General features: G+C 45.6%; 1 protein-coding gene across 1 annotated transcript in view; it reads left to right on the top strand.

The window, feature by feature from the left end:
- PKP1 (plakophilin 1) overlaps positions 1-24,707 on the top strand; it is a 178,040-nt gene that overhangs the window by 66,751 nt on the left and 86,582 nt on the right. Inside the window, exons 3-6 of the mRNA XM_069945506.1 lie at positions 202-647; positions 2,843-2,990; positions 9,946-10,153; positions 10,443-10,623. Coding sequence (XP_069801607.1) covers positions 202-647; positions 2,843-2,990; positions 9,946-10,153; positions 10,443-10,623 — 983 coding nt within the window. The remainder of the gene's footprint in view (positions 1-201; positions 648-2,842; positions 2,991-9,945; positions 10,154-10,442; positions 10,624-24,707) is intronic.

The raw sequence follows: 24,707 nt of genomic DNA, 5'->3' as shown, positions 1-24,707 counted from the left end.
GCCGCTCCCGTACCCAGCACAGATACTCCGGCGACTACTACACTCCATACAGTGCGCTGCCTCATCTCTAGTAAATGTACAGCTACATCTCTGTTCTATCCAGGGCTCTGGAAGTCTTTTTCGATAGTTGTCTAAAAAGAGAAAATAACTTCCTCTTCCTCTTCTTCTTCCTCCTCTTCCTCTTCTTCTTCCTCTTCGCAGCCTCAGTATAATGGGACCCTGAAGAAGGAAAACAAGCGCTTCAGCTCACAAAGTCAGTTTGACAATTGGGGGCGACAGCAGTATATATCTCTGGGAAGTCCAGTCAGTCCAGGAAACGAATATGGTCAGATGCAAACCCTGAAGAGCAGCCGGAGCGAGCCTGACCTGACCGGTCCGAGCATGAAAGCCACACTCAGACGCCAGAACCTTTATAATGCCCAGAACCAGTACAGCCAGCAGCGGCCTGGAAGGGGAGGGGTCCAGAACGCAAGCTTCTACAGTCACCAAAGTGCCCAACAGTGGAAGCAAGGCAGTGTCCCACCGACACGTACACCCTCCTCCATCTCTGCTACCCAGCGCCATCAATATCACAGCACAATGCAGAGAAACGATGGATGCTACAGCCAGAAGCAAGAGAGCTACGGAGGCCTACAGGTTCCATCCAGGTTAGTCACCCATAGCAACCACTTCCATCCTGTGCGAGGGTTCACAATCTCTCCACAGTCTTCCAATTATTTATTCACCCCTTTCAGCACCATGACATTCATCTGTAACATTAGAGACCCCCCCAAATACTGTATACACCCACCTATAGAGACAGGACAAAGGGGCAGATCAATGTGAGGATGTAGGAGCGGCCTCGGGCAGCTGACAGGAGCGGGATGCCCAGGCAAATAACAGCAGCTATAGCTATAGGCCGCTGCACACACACACACACACACACACACACACACACACACACACACACACACCCTGCTGCTGCCATTGCACACACACACATAGCCTGCTGCAGCCATAGCACACATACACACAGCCTGCTGCTATAGCGCGCGCGCGAGCGCACACACACACACACACACACACACACACACACACACACACACACACACACACACACACACACACCCTTCTGCAGCGATTGCACACACATAGCCATAGCCTGCTACAGCCATAGCACGCACACACATAGCCTGCTGCAGCCATAGCACACATACACACAGCCTGCTGCTGCTATAGCACGCGCGCACACACGCACCCTGCTGCTGCCATTGCACAAACACACGTACACAGCCTGCTGCAGCTATATCACGCACACATGCACACAGCCTGTCAGGATTTGAACCTAGTGACTCCAGCACTCCAGGCTGCAGCTCTACTCACTGAGCCACTGAACCTTGCTGGACGGCTCCAGTTCTGAATATATTGGTCAAGATCATGTTTCTTCAGTTTCCAATCTTGAATCCTTAATTGGCTCCACCCTTGGACTTCCTGTATAAGCCCCGCCTTTCCACTTCCTCCTTGTGAGATTATTGTGCTTTTGCCCTTAATCGAGATCCTCCTTCCTCTGCTGTTGTTATTACTTCTCTGTGTACTGAGCGCTGGCTACTTATCTGACTACGATTCTGCCTTATCCTCCAACTATATTGCTGCTCTCTCTGCACCGGACTCTGGCTAAGTATCTGACTACGCTTCTGTATAAACCTCCAAACACATTGCTGCTACCTGTGTATGGACTTCTGGCTGACTGCTGACCACGCTTGTCTCCACCACTTCACTGCAACCTGTCTACTGACCTCCAACTAACTACTGACCAAGGTCAGTCTCTTGTACTTTCATCTACATCCAGTGTTGTTATTGCTATTGGGCTCCAACCCAGACTAGACCGTTACACAGCCTGCTGCTGCCATAGCATACACACATACACACAGCCTGCTGCTGCCATAGCATACACACATACACACAGCCTGCTGCAGCGATAGCACGCACACACACATACACAAACCCTGCCTCAGCCATAGTACAAACATACACACACACAGCCTGCTGCAGCCATAGTACACACACACATACAGTACATGCACACAGCCTGCTGCAGCCATATATTCCCCGACCACCCTTATCTACTAGGGCCAGTGCTAAGCAGCCAATCGCAGCACCCCTGCAAAACTTCACAGAGATCTCCCAGCACAGCCCTAACCAGCCAATCACAGCACACATAGAAATGGATGAAATGTAGCAGCCAATAGAAACTTACAGCTCCTTCACTCAATGCCAGACAACATCCGTGCAGTCACATGTCCCCTATTGGCCAATATAAGATGGCAACTCCTTACCATTTTACCTCACTGACATACAGATTTCCACAAGTTTTTTCCACAAGGGCTGGTCCTGAATTTTCTCTTTAAGGGCTGGTCCTGAATTTTCTCTTTAAGGGCTGGTCCTGAATTTTCTCTTTAAGGGCTGGTTCTGAATTTTCTCTTTAAGGGCTGATCCTGAATTTTCTCTTTAAGGGCTGATCCTGAATTTTTACTTTAGGGTGCCTTCACACCTACCGTATCGCAGTAGAAAATCCGCTGCGGATCCGCAGCGGCGTTAACTAAATGAATGAACACAGCACTAAATCCGCACTTACAAATCTGCTGCGGATCCGCAGCGGATTTGACAGTGCGTATTTAATGCTGTGTTCATTCATTTAGTTAACGCCGCTGTGGATCTGCTGCGGATTTTCTACTGCGATACGGTAGGTGTGAAGGCACCCTTAAAGGGCTGGTCCTGAATTTGCTCTTCCACTATGTATTCTCCTGTAAATGAACATGTAGTTTGATGTGACTATGCTATAACCCGCTGTGTGGTGTTGCAGGATGGATTCCCGAGATGACTTTGATGGAGCGACTATGACCATAGAGCGAGCTGTGGAACTTCTCTCAGGTCCCAATGATAAGTATCAGACATCTGGAGCCAACTACATCCAACATACATGCTATCAGGATGAGAACGCAAAGAGCCTGGTAAGGCTGGGATTTCTTCTTCTTAGGCCTAGTGTATTACATCTCTGGCCTAGGTTGATGATGTTATGGTTTTTTTTTCTAATATGACTCCATTTTCTGATTTGTAATTTTTATAATTATGGGGGCAGCCATCTTGTCTCAGCAATTTTTAACAGCACTTAGCGATATGCTTTACAGCACAACATTCCAATCCAGTGCTGGTGACATATCAGGCCGAGATATAACATCTGCAACACAAGCTGTAGAGCAAACATCAGCCTAGTGCAAAGCAGTGCACACAGCAATGTAATAGTCACAATTATCCAAAGAAAGATGGGGAAGAGACGCCCATCCTCACCAGAAATGGCCGCAGATGGCGCAGAGTGGAGAGGGGTTTACACTGCCTTTAAAGGGGAACCATCGGAAGGTTAAACGAATCTAAACCAATTGTACACAGGGTGCTGAGGAGGAAGGTATGCCTGTTACCTCTCACCTGCTGATAGCCCCCTATAGTGCCCGGGACACTGACGAGGAAGGTATGTCTGTTACCGCTAAGCTGCTGATAGCCCCCTATAGTGCCCGGGGTGCTGAGGAGAAAGGTATGTCTGTTACCGCTAAGCTGCTGATAGCCCCCTATAGTGCCCGGGACACTGAGGAGGAAGGTATGTCTGTTACCGCTAAGCTGCTGATAGCCCCCTATAGTGCCCGGGGTGCTGAGGAGGAAGGTATGTCTGTTACCGCTAAGCTGCTGATAGCCCCCTATAGTGCCCGAGACACTGAGGAGGAAGGTATGTCTGTTACCGCTAAGCTGCTGATAGCCCCCGGGACACTGAGGAGGAAGGTATGTCTGTTACCGCTAAGCTGCTGATAGCCCCCTATAGTGCCCGGGACACTGAGGAGAAAGGTATGCCTGTTACCTCTAAGCTGTTGATAGCCCCCTATAGTGTCTGAGACACTGAGGAGGAAGGTATGTCTGTTACCTCTAAGCTGCTGATAGCCCCCGGGACACTGAGGAGGAAGGTATGCCTGTTACCTCTAAGCTGTTGATAGCCCCCTATAGTGCCCGGGGTGCTGAGGAGAAAGGTATGTCTGTTACCTCTATGCTGCTGATAGCCCCCGGGGTGCTGAGGAGGAAGGTATGTCTGTTACCGCTAAGCTGCTGATAGCCCCCTATAGTGCCCGGGACACTGAGGAGGAAGGTATGTCTGTTACCGCTAAGCTGCTGATAGCCCCCTATAGTGTATGAGACACTGAGGAGGAAGGTATGTCTGTTACCTCTAAGCTGCTGATAGCCCCCGGGACACTGAGGAGGAAGGTATGTCTGTTACCTCTATGCTGCTGATAGCCCCAGGGGTGCTGAGGAGGAAGGTATGTCTGTTACCTCCAAGCTGCTGATAGCCCCCTATAGTGCCCGGGACACTGAGGAGGAAGGTATGTCTGTTACCTCTATGCTGCTGATAGCCCCCTATAGTGCCCGGGACACTGAGGAGGAAGGTATGTCTGTTACCTCTAAGCTGCTGATAGCCCCCGGGACACTGAGGAGGAAGGTATGTCTGTTACCTCCAAGCTGCTGATAGCCCCCTATAGTGCCCGGGACACTGAGGAGGAAGGTATGTCTGTTACCTCCAAGCTGCTGATAGCCCCCTATAGTGCCCGGGACACTGAGGAGGAAGGTATGTCTGTTACCTCTAAGCTGCTGATAGCCCCAGGGGTGCTGAGGAGGAAGGTATGTCTGTTACCTCTAAGCTGCTGATAGCCCCCGGGACACTGAGGAGGAAGGTATGTCTGTTACCTCTAAGATGCTGATAGCCCCCTATAGTGCCCGGGACACTGAGGAGGAAGGTATGCCTGTTACCTCTATGCTGCTGATAGCCCCCGGGGTGCTGAGGAGAAAGGTATGTCTGTTACCTCCAAGCTGCTGATAGCCCCCTATAGTGCCCGGGACACTGAGGAGGAAGGTATGTCTGTTACCTCTATGCTGCTGATAGCCCCCAGGGTGCTAAGGAGGAAGGTATGTCTGTTACCTGTAACCTGCTGTTACCTTCATCCTGAGCACCCCGGGGGCTATGTCTGTTACCTTCCCCTTCAGTGCGGTTCCCATGCTGTTTATTGTGAGAACCTGTGTCCGGTAAACCATAAGGCGCACAGGGGGTGTGGCTACCGCCCCCCAGCGCTGCTCTGGCCTACCCCCTCTATTGATAAACATTATAGGGGGTAGGCTGGCGATATCCCCAGCCCCGTCTCCAGTGCGTCTAATGGCTGACCAGGCAGAGGATTTTACAGCACACAGCGCGGTAACAGCACCAAGAAGGAAGGAAAGAGACGTAGCTTCATCCTCAACGTCCCGGGCACTATAGGGAGATAGCAAGATAGATTCATCTAACCTGCTGATAGTTTCTCTATAAAAGCCTTAAGAGAAACAGATTGCTGAACTCAGGGAGACCGGCCAAATGACAACACTGCCGGCTGCTAATGAAAGCGCTCAATGCAGTAAAGTCATAGGTGCATTGCCCCCTGGGAAACATGAGTATGCAAAAGAGGAGTCCGTGGAGCCTCATTGAAGAGTCTCAAAACACAGGACTAGCCAGATATCCCTCCGGGAAGGACCCAGCCAAGTGGCAGCTCCTGTTAGGAAACCACCAAATCCACCATATTAAGTGTTCCTATAAGTCAGTGTAATGACAAGGGGAAAACCAAGGCTAGGTAACCATCCACAGATAGCTGTTTTGGGGTGTTGCCCCTCATCAGTGTGGAGCAGTATTCTGGCTAGGTGGGGGAGTGGGTCCTTCCCGGAGGGATATCTGGCTAGTCCTGTGTTTTGAGACTCTTCGATGAGGCTCCACGGACTCCTCTTTTGCATACTCATGTTTCCCAGGGGGCAATGCACCTAGGACTTCACTGCATTGAGTGCTTTCATTAGCAGAGTTCAGCAATCTGTTTCTCTTATGGCTCTACTAGGCATTGCTCCCACCTAGCCAGAATCCTGCTCCACACTGATGAGGGGCAACACCCCAAACAGCTGTCTGTGGATGGTTACCTGGCCTTGGTTTATCCCTTGTCATTACTGTTATGAACATACCTGCTGATGCCTCCACTGCTCTCTCAGCACACCAGCTGGAAAGGGGGGAGGCGTCTGGACTGTCTGACAGGCATGCTGTTCAGCCTGTCAGAGTACAGAGACGCCGGTCCAGTCAGAGCTGATGCTGCCTCCTTACTCCCTCCCTGCTCTGATTTAAACAGGTGGAGGCTTCCATGCCTCGCCCGTGACCAAGTCTTTTGGCTGGCTTGTGCGTTTATTGTGTGCTCCTCTCTGTGTTTGACCTCTTCATCTATATTGTGGACTTTGCCTTTTGGATTCTGATTTGGATTTGACGTGACCTCCTGGTTCTGACTCGGCTTGTTTGGTTTCTTCTTTGTTTCCCTGGACTGCTTTCTCTGTTTGACTTCTGGCTTGGACTTGTGGTACTTCTGGATTGTGATTCTGTGTATGACGTGACTTCCTGGTTTGACCTGGCTTGTTGGTATTTGGTTTATCTTTCTCCTTTGTCTAGCCTTAACGGTTAGGTCTGCTGGGACTTGTAGTTCTCCTGTTTTTGTTGTTGCCCTTGCTTCCTCCAGACTTGTACTGTTTCATCTCCCCTCCTGCACTTAGCCAGTGTAGGGAACGCCGCCCAGTTGGGGACTGCTGTTTAGGGCAGGTCGTCCAAGCAGGTAGGGATAGGGGTCTGGGTTCAGAATAGGGCTCACTCTTCCCTGCCCCGGACGTGACAATTACACTGACTTATAGGGCCACTTAATATGGTGGATTTGGTGGTTTCCTAACAGGAGCTGCCCCTTGGCTGGGTCCTTCCCGGAGGGATATCTGGCTAGTCCTGTGTTTTGAGACTCTTCAATGAGGCTCCACGGACTCCTCTTTTGCATACTCTATAAAAGCCTAAGATGGAAGGAGACAAGATGGAAGAGTGAGCAGGATCAGCTGAGAGATGGCCAAAGAAAACCTCCATATGACCTGCTGCTACAGTCACTATAATACCGGCCTAGTACATAGACATGCCGCCACCATCCCCGCCACTATTACCTCCATGTATCCTGCTGCTACAGTCACTATAATACCGGCCTAGTACATAGAGATGCCACCACCATCCCCGCCACTATTACCTCCATGTATCCTGCTGCTACAGTCACTATAATACCGGCCTAGTACATAGAGATGCCGCCACCATCCCCGGCACTATTACCTCCATGTATCCTGCTACAGTCACTATAATACCGGCCTAGTACATAGAGATGCCGCCACCATCCCCGCCACTATTACCTCCATGTATCCTGCTACAGTCACTATAATACCGGCCTAGTACATAGAGATGCCACCACCATCCCCGGCACTATTACCTCCATGTATCCTGCTACAGTCACTATAATACCGGCCTAGTACATAGAGATGCCGCCACCATCCCCGCCACTATTACCTCCATGTATCCTGCTACAGTCACTATAATACCGGCCTAGTACATAGAGATGCCGCCACCATCCCCGACACTATTACCTCCATGTATCCTGCTGCTACAGTCACTATAATACCGGCCTAGTACATAGAGATGCCGCCACCATCCCCGACACTATTACCTCCATGTATCCTGCTACAGTCACTATAATACCGGCCTAGTACATAGAGATGCCGCCACCATCCCCCGCACTATTACCTCCATGTATCCTGCTGCTACAGTCACTATAATACCGGCCTAGTACATAGAGATGCCGCCACCATCCCCGACACTATTACCTCCATGTATCCTGCTACAGTCACTATAATACCGGCCTAGTACATAGACATGCCGCCACCATCCCCGCCACTATTACCTCCATGTATCCTGCTGCTACAGTCACTATAATACCGGCCTAGTACATAGAGATGCCGCCACCATCCCCGACACTATTACCTCCATGTATCCTGCTACAGTCACTATAATACCGGCCTAGTACATAGAGATGCCACCACCATCCCCGACACTATTACCTCCATGTATCCTGCTACAGTCACTATAATACCGGCCTAGTACATAGAGATGCCACCACCATCCCCGCCACTATTACCTCCATGTATCCTGCTGCTACAGTCACTATAATACCGGCCTAGTACATAGAGATGCCGCCACCATCCCCGGCACTATTACCTCCATGTATCCTGCTACAGTCACTATAATACCGGCCTAGTACATAGAGATGCCGCCACCATCCCCGGCACTATTACCTCCATGTATCCTACTACAGTCACTATAATACCGGCCTAGTACATATAGATGCCGCCACCATCCCCGACACTATTACCTCCATGTATCCTGCTGCTACAGTCACTATAATACCGGCCTAGTACATAGAGATGCCGCCACCATCCCCGGCACTATTACCTCCATGTATCCTGCTACAGTCACTATAATACCGGCCTAGTACATAGAGATGCCACCACCATCCCCGGCACTATTACCTCCATGTATCCTGCTGCTACAGTCACTATAACACCGGCCTAGTACATAGAGATGCCGCCACCATCCCCGGCACTATTACCTCCATGTATCCTGCTACAGTCACTATAATACCGGCCTAGTACATAGAGATGCCGCCACCATCCCCGGCACTATTACCTCCATGTATCCGGCTACAGTCACTATAATACCGGCCTAGTACATAGAGATGCCGCCACCATCCCCGGCACTATTACCTCCATGTATCCTGCTGCTACAGTCACTATAATACCGGCCTAGTACATAGAGATGCCGCCACCATCCCCGACACTATTACCTCCATGTATCCGGCTACAGTCACTATAATACCGGCCTAGTACATAGAGATGCCGCCACCATCCCCGACACTATTACCTCCATGTATCCTGCTACAGTCACTATAATACCGGCCTAGTACATAGAGATGCCACCACCATCCCCGCCACTATTACCTCCATGTATCCTGCTGCTACAGTCACTATAATACCGGCCTAGTACATAGAGATGCCGCCACCATCCCCGGCACTATTACCTCCATGTATCCTGCTGCTACAGTCACTATAATACCGGCCTAGTACATAGAGATGCCGCCACCATCCCCGACACTATTACCTCCATGTATCCTGCTACAGTCACTATAATACCGGCCTAGTACATAGAGATGCCGCCACCATCCCCGCCACTATTACCTCCATGTATCCTGCTACAGTCACTATAATACCGGCCTAGTACATAGAGATGCCGCCACCATCCCCGGCACTATTACCTCCATGTATCCTGCTGCTACAGTCACTATAATACCGGCCTAGTACATAGAGATGCCGCCACCATCCCCGGCACTATTACCTCCATGTATCCTGCTACAGTCACTATAATACCGGCCTAGTACATAGAGATGCCGCCACCATCCCCGGCACTATTACCTCCATGTATCCTGCTACAGTCACTATAATACCGGCCTAGTACATAGAGATGCCGCCACCATCCCCGGCACTATTACCTCCATGTATCCTGCTGCTACAGTCACTATAATACCGGCCTAGTACATAGAGATGCCGCCACCATCCCCGCCACTATTACCTCCATGTATCCTGCTACAGTCACTATAATACCGGCCTAGTACATAGAGATGCCGCCACCATCCCCGACACTATTACCTCCATGTATCCTGCTACAGTCACTATAATACCGGCCTAGTACATAGAGATGCCGCCACCATCCCCGGCACTATTACCTCCATGTATCCTGCTACAGTCACTATAATACCGGCCTAGTACATAGAGATGCCGCCACCATCCCCGCCACTATTACCTCCATGTATCCTGCTACTACAGTCACTATAATACCGGCCTAGTACATAGAGATGCCGCCACCATCCCCGGCACTATTACCTCCATGTATCCTGCTGCTTGGGTTATTAGTGTAGTACACAGTGTTGGCCACTAGGAGTCAGTCATGTGTTCTTTTCCCCCCAGGTTCACCAGTATAACGGTATACAGAAGCTGATCCATCTGATGAAGAGCTCCAATCAGAACGTCCAGCTGGCAGCTGCCGGAGCTTTGAGGAATCTCGTCTTCAAGAATAACGCAAATAAAATGGAGACGAGTCGGCAAGGAGGAGTGTGTGAGGCCGTCAGTCTCCTGAGGAGGACTCCGAATCAAGAGATACAGAAACAGATTACAGGTCAGGAGGGTGATATAATATACGCCCTCTCTTACCCCTTATATACTGTACGCTGTCTCTTACCCCCTATATACTCTACGCCCTCTCTTACCCCCTATATACTCTACGCCCTCTCTTACCCCCTATATACTCTACGCCCTCTCTTACCCCCTATATACTCTACGCCCTCTCTTACCCCCTATATACTCTACGCCCTCTCTTACCCCCTATATACTCTACGCCCTCTCTTACCCCCTATATACTCTACGCCCTCTCTTACCCCCTATATACTCTACGCCCTCTCTTACAGGACTGCTCTGGAATCTCTCCTCCACCGACCAGCTGAAGGAAGAGCTTGTTAGAGACGCTCTCCCCGTCCTGAATGAGTGTGTGGTCGTCCCCTTCACCAGCGGCTCCTCCGATAATTCGATGTCTGGACCAAAAACATCATTGGATCCAGAAATATTTTTCAATGCAACTGGCTGTTTAAGGTAATCCATTATATTCCAGTATATTATGTGATCTATAAGGATAATACACAGAGGAGCCATCTATAAGGAGGATAATACACAGAGGAGCCATCTATAAGGGGGATAATACACAGAGGAGCCATCTATAAGGAGGATAATACACAGAGGAGCCATCTATAAGGATAATACACAGAGGAGCCATCTATAAGGATAATACACAGAGGAGCCATCTATAAGGAGGATAATACACAGAGGAGCCATCTATAAGGATAATACACAGAGGAGCCATCTATAAGGATAATACACAGAGGAGCCATCTATAAGGATAATACACAGAGGAGCCATCTATAAGGAGGATAATACACAGAGGAGCCATCTATAAGGATAATACACAGAGGAGCCATCTATAAAGAGGATAATACACAGAGGAGCCATCTATAAGGATAATACACAGAGGAGCCATCTATAAGGATAATACACAGAGGAGCCATCTATAAGGATAATACACAGAGGAGCCATCTATAAGGAGGATAATACACAGAGGAGCCATCTATAAGGGGGATAATACACAGAGGAGCCATCTATAAGGAGGATAATACACAGAGGAGCCATCTATAAGGGGGATAATACACAGAGGAGCCATCTATAAGGATAATACACAGAGGAGCCATCTATAAGGGGGATAATACACAGAGGAGCCATCTATAAGGAGGATAATACACAGAGGAGCCATCTATAAGGGGGATAATACACAGAGGAGCCATCTATAAGGGGGATAATACACAGAGGAGCCATCTATAAGGGGGATAATACACAGAGGAGCCATCTATAAGGGGGATAATACACAGAGAAGCCATCTATAAGGATAATACACAGAGGAGCCATCTATAAGGATAATACACAGAGGAGCCATCTATAAGGATAATACACAGAGGAGCCATCTATAAGGATAATACACAGAGGAGCCATCTATAAGGGGGATAATACACAGAGGAGCCATCTATAAGGATAATACACAGAGGAGCCATCTATAAGGATAATACACAGAGGAGCCATCTATAAGGGGGATAATACACAGAGGAGCCATCTATAAGGAGGATAATACACAGAGGAGCCATCTATAAGGAGGATAATACACAGAGGAGCCATCTATAAGGAGGATAATACACAGAGGAGCCATCTATAAGGGGGATAATACACAGAGGAGCCATCTATAAGGATAATACACAGAGGAGCCATCTATAAGGAGGATAATACACAGAGGAGCCATCTATAAGGATAATACACAGAGGAGCCATCTATAAGGATAATACACAGAGGAGCCATCTATAAGGGGGATAATACACAGAGGAGCCATCTATAAGGATAATACACAGAGGAGCCATCTATAAGGGGGATAATACACAGAGGAGCCATCTATAAGGATAATACACAGAGGAGCCATCTATAAGGGGGATAATACACAGAGGAGCCATCTATAAGGAGGATAATACACAGAGGAGCCATCTATAAGGATAATACACAGAGGAGCCATCTATAAGGATAATACACAGAGGAGCCATCTATAAGGATAATACACAGAGGAGCCATCTATAAGGGGGATAATACACAGAGGAGAAATCTATAAGGAGGATAATACACAGAGGAGCCATCTATAAGGAGGATAATACACAGAGGAGCCATCTATAAGGATAATACACAGAGGAGCCATCTATAAGGATAATACACAGAGGAGCCATCTATAAGGGGGATAATACACAGAGGAGCCATCTATAAGGGGGATAATACACAGAGGAGAAATCTATAAGGAGGATAATACACAGAGGAGCCATCTATAAGGGGGATAATACACAGAGGAGACATCTATAAGGATAATACACAGAGGAGCCATCTATAAGGATAATACACAGAGGAGCCATCTATAAGGAGGATAATACACAGAGGAGCCATCTATAAGGAGGATAATACACAGAGGAGCCATCTATAAGGGGGATAATACACAGAGGAGCCATCTATAAGGGGGATAATACACAGAGGAGCCATCTATAAGGATAATACACAGAGGAGCCATCTATAAGGGGGATAATACACAGAGGAGAAATCTATAAGGAGGATAATACACAGAGGAGCCATCTATAAGGAGGATAATACACAGAGGAGCCATCTATAAGGATAATACACAGAGGAGCCATCTATAAGGATAATACACAGAGGAGCCATCTATAAGGGGGATAATACACAGAGGAGCCATCTATAAGGGGGATAATACACAGAGGAGAAATCTATAAGGAGGATAATACACAGAGGAGCCATCTATAAGGGGGATAATACACAGAGGAGACATCTATAAGGATAATACACAGAGGAGCCATCTATAAGGATAATACACAGAGGAGCCATCTATAAGGAGGATAATACACAGAGGAGCCATCTATAAGGAGGATAATACACAGAGGAGCCATCTATAAGGGGGATAATACACAGAGGAGCCATCTATAAGGATAATACACAGAGGAGCCATCTATATGGATAATACACAGAGGAGCCATCTATAAGGAGGATAATACACAGAGGAGCCATCTATAAGGATAATACACAGGGGAGCCATCTATAAGGAGGATAGTACACAGAGGAGCCATCTATAAGGAGGATAGTACACAGAGGAGCCATCTATAAGGAGGATAATACACAGAGGAGCCATCTATAAGGAGGATAATACACAGAGGAGCCATCTATAAGGATAATACACAGAGGAGCCATCTATAAGGGGGATAATACACAGAGGAGCCATCTATAAGGATAATACACAGAGGAGCCATCTATAAGGGGGATAATACACAGAGGAGCCATCTATAAGGATAATACACAGAGGAGCCATCTATAAGGGTAATACACAGAGGAGCCATCTATAAGGAGGATAATACACAGAGGAGCCATCTATAAGGAGGATAATACACAGAGGAGCCATCTATAAGAGGGATAATACACAGAGGAGCCATCTATAAGGATAATACACAGAGGAGCCATCTATAAGGAGGATAATACACAGAGGAGCCATCTATAAGGATAATACACAGAGGAGCCATCTATAAGGATAATACACAGAGGAGCCATCTATAAGGATAATACACAGAGGAGCCATCTATAAGGGGGATAATACACAGAGGAGCCATCTATAAGGAGGATAATACACAGAGGAGCCATCTATAAGGGGGATAATACACAGAGGAGCCATCTATAAGGGGGATAATACACAGAGGAGCCATCTATAAGGAGGATAATACACAGAGGAGCCATCTATAAGGAGAATAATACACAGAGGAGCCATCTATAAGGATAATACACAGAGGAGCCATCTATAAGGGGGATAATACACAGAGGAGCCATCTATAAGGGGGATAATACACAGAGGAGCCATCTATAAGGATAATACACAGAGGAGCCATCTATAAGGGGGATAATACACAGAGGAGCCATCTATAAGGATAATACACAGAGGAGCCATCTATAAGGAGGATAATACACAGAGGAGCCATCTATAAGGATAATACACAGAGGAGCCATCTATAAGGATAATACACAGAGGAGCCATCTATAAGGATAATACACAGAGGAGCCATCTATAAGGGGGATAATACACAGAGGAGCCATCTATAAGGAGGATAATACACAGAGGAGCCATCTATAAGGGGGATAATACACAGAGGAGCCATCTATAAGGGGGATAATACACAGAGGAGCCATCTATAAGGAGGATAATACACAGAGGAGCCATCTATAAGGAGAATAATACACAGAGGAGCCATCTATAAGGATAATACACAGAGGAGCCATCTATAAGGGGGATAATACACAGAGGAGCCATCTATAAGGGGGATAATACACAGAGGAGCCATCTATAAGGATAATACACAGAGGAGCCATCTATAAGGGGGATAATACACAGAGGAGCCATCTATAAGGAGGATAATACACAGAGGAGCCATCTATAAGGATAATACACAGAGGAGCCATCTATAAGGGGGATAATACAAAGAGGAGCCATCTATAAGAGGGATAATACACAGAGGAGCCATCTATAAGGATAATACACAGAGGAGCCATCTATAAGGATAATACACAGAGGAGCCATCTATGAGGAGGATAATACACAGAGGAGCCATCTATAAGGGGGATAATACACAGAGGAGCCATCTATAAGGGGAATAATACACAGAGGAGCCATCTATAAGGGGGGTAATACACAGAGGAGCCATCTATAAGGAGGATAATACACAGAGGAGCCATCTATAAGGGGGATAATACACAGAGGAGCCATCTATAAGGATAATACACAGAGGAGCCATCTATAAGGGGGATAATACACAGAGGAGCCATCTATAAGGGGGGTAATACACAGAGGAGCCATCTATAAGGAGGATAATACACAGAGGAGCCATCTATAAGGAGGATAATACACAGAGGAGCCATCTATAATGGATAATACACAGAGGAGCCATCTATAAGGGGGATAATACACAGAGGAGCCATCTATAAGGGTAATACACAGAGGAGCCATCTATAAGGGGGATAATACACAGAGGAGCCATCTATAAGGAGGATAATACACAGAGGAGCCATCTATAAGGGGGATAATACACAGAGGAGCCATCTATAAGGATAATACACAGAGGAGCCATCTATAAGAGGGATAATACACAGAGGAGCCATCTATAAGGGGGATAATACACAGAGGAGCCATCTATAAGGAGGATAATACACAGAGGAGCCATCTATAAGGGGGATAATACACAGAGGAGCCATCTATAAGGATAATACACAGAGGAGCCATCTATAAGGATAATACACAGAGGAGCCATCTATAAGGGGGATAATACACAGAGGAGCCATCTATAAGGATAATACACAGAGGAGCCATCTATAAGGAGGATAATACACAGAGGAGCCATCTATAAGGAGGATAATACACAGAGGAGCCATGTATAAGGGGGATAATACACAGAGGAGCCATCTATAAGGATAATACACAGAGGAGCCATCTATAAGGGGGATAATACACAGAGGAGCCATCTATAAGGGGGATAATACACAGAGGAGCCATCTATAAGGATAATACACAGAGGAGCCATCTATAAGGAGGATAATACACAGAGGAGCCATCTATAAGGGGGATAATACACAGAGGAGCCATCTATAAGGGTAATACACAGAGGAGCCATCTATAAGGGGGATAATACACAGAGGAGCCATGTATAAGGATAATACACAGAGGAGCCATCTATAAGGGGGATAATACACAGAGGAGCCATCTATAAGGATAATACACAGAGGAGCCATCTATAAGGGGGATAATACACAGAGGAGCCATCTATAAGGGGGATAATACACAGAGGGGCCATCTATAAGGGGGATAATACACAGAGGAGCCATCTATAAGGGGGATAATACACAGAGGAGCCATCTATAAGGGGGATAATACACAGAGGGGCCATCTATAAGGATAATACACAGAGGAGCCATCTATAAGGGGGATAATACACAGAGGAGCCATCTATAAGGGGGATAATACACAGAGGAGCCATCTATAAGGATAATACACAGAGGAGCCATCTATAAGGATAATACACAGAGGAGCCATCTATAAGGGGGATAATACACAGAGGAGTCATCTATAAGGAGGATAATACACAGAGGAGCCATCTATAAGGAGGATAATACACAGAGGAGCCATCTATAAGGATAATACACAGAGGAGCCATCTATAAGGGGGATAATACACAGAGGAGCCATCTATAAGGATAATACACAGAGGAGCCATCTATAAGGAGGATAATACACAGAGGAGCCATCTATAAGGATAATACACAGAGGAGCCATCTATAAGGATAATACACAGAGGAGCCATCTATAAGGGGGATAATACACAGAGGAGCCATCTATAAGGGGGATAATACACAGAGGAGCCATCTATAAGGATAATACACAGAGGAGCCATCTATAAGGAGGATAATACACAGAGGAGCCATCTATAAGGATAATACACAGAGGAGCCATCTATAAGGAGGATAATACACAGAGGAGCCATCTATAAGGATAATACACAGAGGAGCCATCTATAAGGAGGATAATACACAGAGGAGCCATCTATAAGGATAATACACAGAGGAGCCATCTATAAGGATAATACACAGAGGAGCCATCTATAAGGATAATACACAGAGGAGCCATCTATAAGGGGGATAATACACAGAGGAGCCATCTATAAGAGGGATAATACACAGAGGAGCCATCTATAAGGATAATACACAGAGGAGCCATCTATAAGGATAATACACAGAGGAGCCATCTATAAGGGGGATAATACACAGAGGAGCCATCTATAAGGGGGATAATACACAGAGGAGCCATCTATAAGAGGGATAATACACAGAGGAGCCATCTATAAGGATAATACACAGAGGAGCCATCTATAAGGGGGATAATACACAGAGGAGCCATCTATAAGGATAATACACAGAGGAGCCATCTATAAGGGGGATAATACACAGAGGAGCCATCTATAAGGAGGATAATACACAGAGGAGCCATCTATAAGGAGGATAATACACAGAGGAGCCATCTATAAGGGGGATAATACACAGAGGAGCCATCTATAAGGGGGATAATACACAGAGGAGCCATCTATAAGAGGGATAATACACAGAGGAGCCATCTATAAGGATAATACACAGAGGAGCCATCTATAAGGATAATACACAGAGGAGCCATCTATAAGGAGGATAATACACAGAGGAGCCATCTATAAGGATAATACACAGAGGAGCCATCTATAAGGGGGATAATACACAGAGGAGCCATCTATAAGGATAATACACAGAGGAGCCATCTATAAGGGGGATAATACACAGAGGAGCCATCTATAAGGATAATACACAGAGGAGCCATCTATAAGGGGGATAATACACAGAGGAGCCATCTATAAGGATAATACACAGAGGAGCCATCTATAAGGGGGATAATACACAGAGGAGCCATCTATAAGGATAATACACAGAGGAACCGTCTATAAGGATAATACACAGAGGAGCCATCTATAAGGAGGATAATACACAGAGGAGCCATCTATAAGGATAATACACAGAGGAGCCATCTATAAGGATAATACACAGAGGAGCCATCTATAAGGATAATACACAGAGGAGCCATCTATAAGGGGATAATACACAGAGGAGCCATCTATAAGGAGGATAATACACAGAGGAGCCATCTATAAGGGGGATAATACACAGAGGAGCCATCTATAAGGGGGATAATACACAGAGGAGCCATCTATAAGGATAATACACAGAGGAGCCATCTATAAGGAGGATAGTACACAGAGGAGCCATCTATAAGGAGGATAATACACAGAGGAGCCATCTATAAGGATAATACACAGAGGAGCCATCTATAAGGGAGCTACACAGAGGGGGCATCTATAAGGATAATACACAGAGGAGCCATCTATAAGGATAATACACAGAGGAGCCATCTATAAGGATAATACACAGAGGAGCCATCTATAAGGATAATACACAGAGGAGCCATCTATAAGGATAATACACAGAGGAGCCATCTATAAGGATAATACACAGAGGAGCCATCTATAAGGGGGATAATACACAGAGGAGCCATCTATAAGGATAATACACAGAGGAGCCATCTATAAGGATAATACACAGAGGAGCCATCTATAAGGGGGATAATACACATAGGAGCCATCTATAAGGATAATACACAGAGGAGCCATCTATAAGGGGGATAATACACAGAGGAGCCATCTATAAGGGGGATAATACACAGAGGAGCCATCTATAAGGGGGATAATACACAGAGGAGCCATCTATAAGGAGGATAATACACAGAGGAGCCATCTATAAGGGGGATAATACACAGAGGAGCCATCTATAAGGAGGATAATACACAGAGGAGCCATCTATAAGAGGGATAATACACAGAGGAGCCATCTATAAGGATAATACACAGAGGAGCCATCTATAAGGATAATACACAGAGGAGCCATCTATAAGGGGGATAATACACAGAGGAGCCATCTATAAGGGGGATAATACACAGAGGAGCCATCTATAAGGGGGATAATACACAGAGGAGCCATCTATAAGGAGGATAATACACAGAGGAGCCATCTATAAGGGGGATAATACACAGAGGAGCCATCTATAAGGATAATACACAGAGGAGCCATCTATAAGGGGGATAATACACAGAGGAGCCATCTATAAGGATAATACACAGAGGAGCCATCTATAAGGATAATACACAGAGGAGCCATCTATAAGGGGGATAATACACAGAGGAGCCATCTATAAGGATAATACACAGAGGAGCCATCTATATGGATAATACACAGAGGAGCCATCTATAAGGAGGATAATACACAGAGGAGCCATCTATAAGGATAATACACAGGGGAGCCATCTATAAGGAGGATAATACACAGAGGAGCCATCTATAAGGAGGATAGTACACAGAGGAGCCATCTATAAGGAGGATAATACACAGAGGAGCCATCTATAAGGAGGATAATACACAGAGGAGCCATCTATAAGGGGGATAATACACAGAGGGGCCATCTATAAGGATAATACACAGAGGAGCCATCTATAAGAGGGATAATACACAGAGGAGCCATCTATAAGGAGGATAATACACAGAGGAGCCATCTATAAGGGGGATAATACACAGAGGAGCCATCTATAAGGGGGATAATACACAGAGGAGCCATCTATAAGGATAATACACAGAGGAGCCATCTATAAGGAAAATACACAGAGGAGCCATCTATAAGGGGGATAATACACAGAGGAGCCATCTATAAGGGGGATAATACACAGAGGAGCCATCTATAAGGGGGATAATACACAGAGGAGCCATCTATAAGGGGGATAATACACAGAGGAGCCATCTATAAGGGGGATAATACACAGAGGAGCCATCTATAAGGATAATACACAGAGGAGCCATCTATAAGGATAATACACAGAGGAGCCATCTATAAGGGGGATAATACACAGAGGAGCCATCTATAAGGATAATACACAGAGGAGCCATCTATAAGGGTAATACACAGAGGAGCCATCTATAAGGAGGATAATACACAGAGGAGCCATCTATAAGGGGGATAATACACAGAGGAGCCATCTATAAGGAGGATAATACACAGAGGAGCCATCTATAAGGATAATACACAGAGGAGCCATCTATAAGGATAATACACAGAGGAGCCATCTATAAGGGGGATAATACACAGAGGAGCCATCTATAAGGATAATACACAGAGGAGCCATCTATAAGGGTAATACACAGAGGAGCCATCTATAAGGATAATACACAGAGGAGCCATCTATAAGGATAATACACAGAGGAGCCAGCTATAAAGGGGATAATACACAGAGGAGCCATCTATAAGGAGGATAATACACAGAGGAGCCATCTATAAGGGGGATAATACACAGAGGAGCCATCTATAAGGATAATACACAGAGGAGCCATCTATAAGGAGGATAATACACAGAGGAGCCATCTATAAGGATAATACACAGAGGAGCCATCTATAAGGATAATACACAGAGGAGCCATCTATAAGGGGGATAATACACAGAGGAGCCATCTATAAGGATAATACACAGAGGAGCCATCTATAAGGATAATACACAGAGGAGCCATCTATAAGGGGGATAATACACAGAGGAGCCATCTATAAGGGGGATAATACACAGAGGAGCCATCTATAAGGATAATACACAGAGGAGCCATCTATAAGGAGGATAATACACAGAGGAGCCATCTATAAGGATAATACACAGAGGAGCCATCTATAAGGATAATACACAGAGGAGCCATCTATAAGGATAATACACAGAGGAGCCATCTATAAGGATAATACACAGAGGAGCCATCTATAAGGGGGATAATACACAGAGGAGCCATCTATAAGGATAATACACAGAGGAGCCATCTATAAGGATAATACACAGAGGAGCCATCTATAAGGGGGATAATACACAGAGGAGCCATCTATAAGGGGGATAATACACAGAGGAGCCATCTATAAGGATAATACACAGAGGAGCCATCTATAAGGGGGATAATACACAGAGGAGCCATCTATAAGGGGGATAATACACAGAGGAGCCATCTATAAGGATAATACACAGAGGAGCCATCTATAAGGAGGATAATACACAGAGGAGCCATCTATAAGGGGGATAATACACAGAGGAGTCATCTATAAGGAGGATAATACACAGAGGAGCCATCTATAAGGAGGATAATACACAGAGGAGCCATCTATAAGGATAATACACAGAGGAGCCATCTATAAGGGGGATAATACACAGAGGAGCCATCTATAAGGATAATACACAGAGGAGCCATCTATAAGGAGGATAATACACAGAGGAGCCATCTATAAGGATAATACACAGAGGAGCCATCTATAAGGATAATACACAGAGGAGCCATCTATAAGGAGGATAATACACAGAGGAGCCATCTATAAGGGGGATAATACACAGAGGAGCCATCTATAAGGGTAATACACAGAGGAGCCATCTATAAGGAGGATAATACAAAGAGGGGGCATCTATAAGGATAATACACAGAGGAGCCATCTATAAGGTGGATAATACACAGAGGAGCCATCTATAAGGGGGATAATACACAGAGGAGCCATCTATAAGGGGGATAATACACAGAGGAGCCATCTATAAGGATAATACACAGAGGAGCCATCTATAAGGGGGATAATACACAGAGGAGCCATCTATAAGGAGGATAATACACAGAGGAGCCATCTATAAGGATAATACACAGAGGAGCCATCTATAAGGGGGATAATACAAAGAGGAGCCATCTATAAGAGGGATAATACACAGAGGAGCCATCTATAAGGATAATACACAGAGGAGCCATCTATAAGGATAATACACAGAGGAGCCATCTATAAGGAGGATAATACACAGAGGAGCCATCTATAATGGATAATACACAGAGGAGCCATCTATAAGGAGGATAATACACAGAGGAGCCATCTATAAGGATAATACACAGAGGAGCCATCTATAAGGGGGATAATACACAGAGGAGCCATCTATAAGGATAATACACAGAGGAGCCATCTATAAGGGGGATAATACACAGAGGAGCCATCTATAAGGATAATACACAGAGGAGCCATCTATAAGAGGGATAATACACAGAGGAGCCATCTATAAGGGGGATAATACACAGAGGAGCCATCTATAAGGAGGATAATACACAGAGGAGCCATCTATAAGGGGGATAATACACAGAGGAGCCATCTATAAGGATAATACACAGAGGAGCCATCTATAAGGATAATACACAGAGGAGCCATCTATAAGGGGGATAATACACAGAGGAGCCATCTATAAGGATAATACACAGAGGAGCCATCTATAAGGAGGATAATACACAGAGGAGCCATCTATAAGGAGGATAATACACAGAGGAGCCATGTATAAGGGGGATAATACACAGAGGAGCCATCTATAAGGATAATACACAGAGGAGCCATCTATAAGGGGGATAATACACAGAGGAGCCATCTATAAGGGGGATAATACACAGAGGAGCCATCTATAAGGATAATACACAGAGGAGCCATCTATAAGGAGGATAATACACAGAGGAGCCATCTATAAGGGGGATAATACACAGAGGAGCCATCTATAAGGGGGATAATACACAGAGGAGCCATCTATAAGGGGGATAATACACAGAGGAGCCATCTATAAGGATAATACACAGAGGAGCCATCTATAAGGATAATACACAGAGGAGCCATCTATAAGGGGGATAATACACAGAGGAGCCATCTATAAGGGGGATAATACACAGAGGAGCCATCTATAAGGATAATACACAGAGGAGCCATCTATAAGGAGGATAATACACAGAGGAGCCATCTATAAGGGGGATAATACACAGAGGAGCCATCTATAAGGATAATACACAGAGGAGCCATCTATAAGGGGGATAATACACAGAGGAGCCATCTATAAGGGGGATAATACACAGAGGAGCCATCTATAAGGGGGATAATACACAGAGGAGCCATCTATAAGGATAATACACAGAGGAGCCATCTATAAGGGGGATAATACACAGAGGAGCCATCTATAAGGATAATACACAGAGGAGCCATCTATAAGGAGGATAATACACAGAGGAGCCATCTATAAGGATAATACACAGAGGAGCCATCTATAAGGATAATACACAGAGGAGCCATCTATAAGGGGGATAATACACAGAGGAGCCATCTATAAGGGGGATAATACACAGAGGAGCCATCTATAAGGAGGATAATACACAGAGGAGCCATCTATAAGGGGGATAATACACAGAGGAGCCATCTATAAGGAGGATAATACACAGAGGAGCCATCTATAAGGATAATACACAGAGGAGCCATCTATAAGGGGGATAATACAAAGAGGAGCCATCTATAAGAGGGATAATACACAGAGGAGCCATCTATAAGGATAATACACAGAGGAGCCATCTATAAGGAGGATAATACACAGAGGAGCCATCTATAATGGATAATACACAGAGGAGCCATCTATAAGGAGGATAATACACAGAGGAGCCATCTATAAGGATAATACACAGAGGAGCCATCTATAAGGGGGATAATACACAGAGGAGCCATCTATAAGGATAATACACAGAGGAGCCATCTATAAGGGGGATAATACACAGAGGAGCCATCTATAAGGATAATACACAGAGGAGCCATCTATAAGAGGGATAATACACAGAGGAGCCATCTATAAGGGGGATAATACACAGAGGAGCCATCTATAAGGAGGATAATACACAGAGGAGCCATCTATAAGGGGGATAATACACAGAGGAGCCATCTATAAGGAGGATAATACACAGAGGAGCCATCTATAAGGAGGATAATACACAGAGGAGCCATCTATAAGGATAATACACAGAGGAGCCATCTATAAGGGGGATAATACACAGAGGAGCCATCTATAAGGATAATACACAGAGGAGCCATCTATAAGGAGGATAATACACAGAGGAGCCATCTATAAGGATAATACACAGAGGAGCCATCTATAAGGATAATACACAGAGGAGCCATCTATAAGGGGGATAATACACAGAGGAGCCATCTATAAGGGGGATAATACACAGAGGAGCCATCTATAAGGATAATACACAGAGGAGCCATCTATAAGGGGGATAATACACAGAGGAGCCATCTATAAGGAGGATAATACACAGAGGAGCCATCTATAAGGATAATACACAGAGGAGCCATCTATAAGGGGGATAATACAAAGAGGAGCCATCTATAAGAGGGATAATACACAGAGGAGCCATCTATAAGGATAATACACAGAGGAGCCATCTATAAGGATAATACACAGAGGAGCCATCTATAAGGAGGATAATACACAGAGGAGCCATCTATAATGGATAATACACAGAGGAGCCATCTATAAGGATAATACACAGAGGAGCCATCTATAAGGAGGATAATACACAGAGGAGCCATCTATAAGGATAATACACAGAGGAGCCATCTATAAGGGGGATAATACACAGAGGAGCCATCTATAAGGATAATACACAGAGGAGCCATCTATAAGGGGGATAATACACAGAGGAGCCATCTATAAGGATAATACACAGAGGAGCCATCTATAAGAGGGATAATACACAGAGGAGCCATCTATAAGGGGGATAATACACAGAGGAGCCATCTATAAGGGGGATAATACACAGAGGAGCCATCTATAAGGAGGATAATACACAGAGGAGCCATCTATAAGGGGGATAATACACAGAGGAGCCATCTATAAGGATAATACACAGAGGAGCCATCTATAAGGATAATACACAGAGGAGCCATCTATAAGGGGGATAATACACAGAGGAGCCATCTATAAGGATAATACACAGAGGAGCCATCTATAAGGAGGATAATACACAGAGGAGCCATCTATAAGGAGGATAATACACAGAGGAGCCATGTATAAGGGGGATAATACACAGAG

The sequence above is a fragment of the Dendropsophus ebraccatus genome, chromosome 11, assembly GCF_027789765.1.
Source record: "Dendropsophus ebraccatus isolate aDenEbr1 chromosome 11, aDenEbr1.pat, whole genome shotgun sequence".
Taxonomy (NCBI): Eukaryota; Metazoa; Chordata; class Amphibia; order Anura; family Hylidae; genus Dendropsophus; species Dendropsophus ebraccatus.
This window is presented reverse-complemented; position numbering and strand designations above follow the sequence as displayed.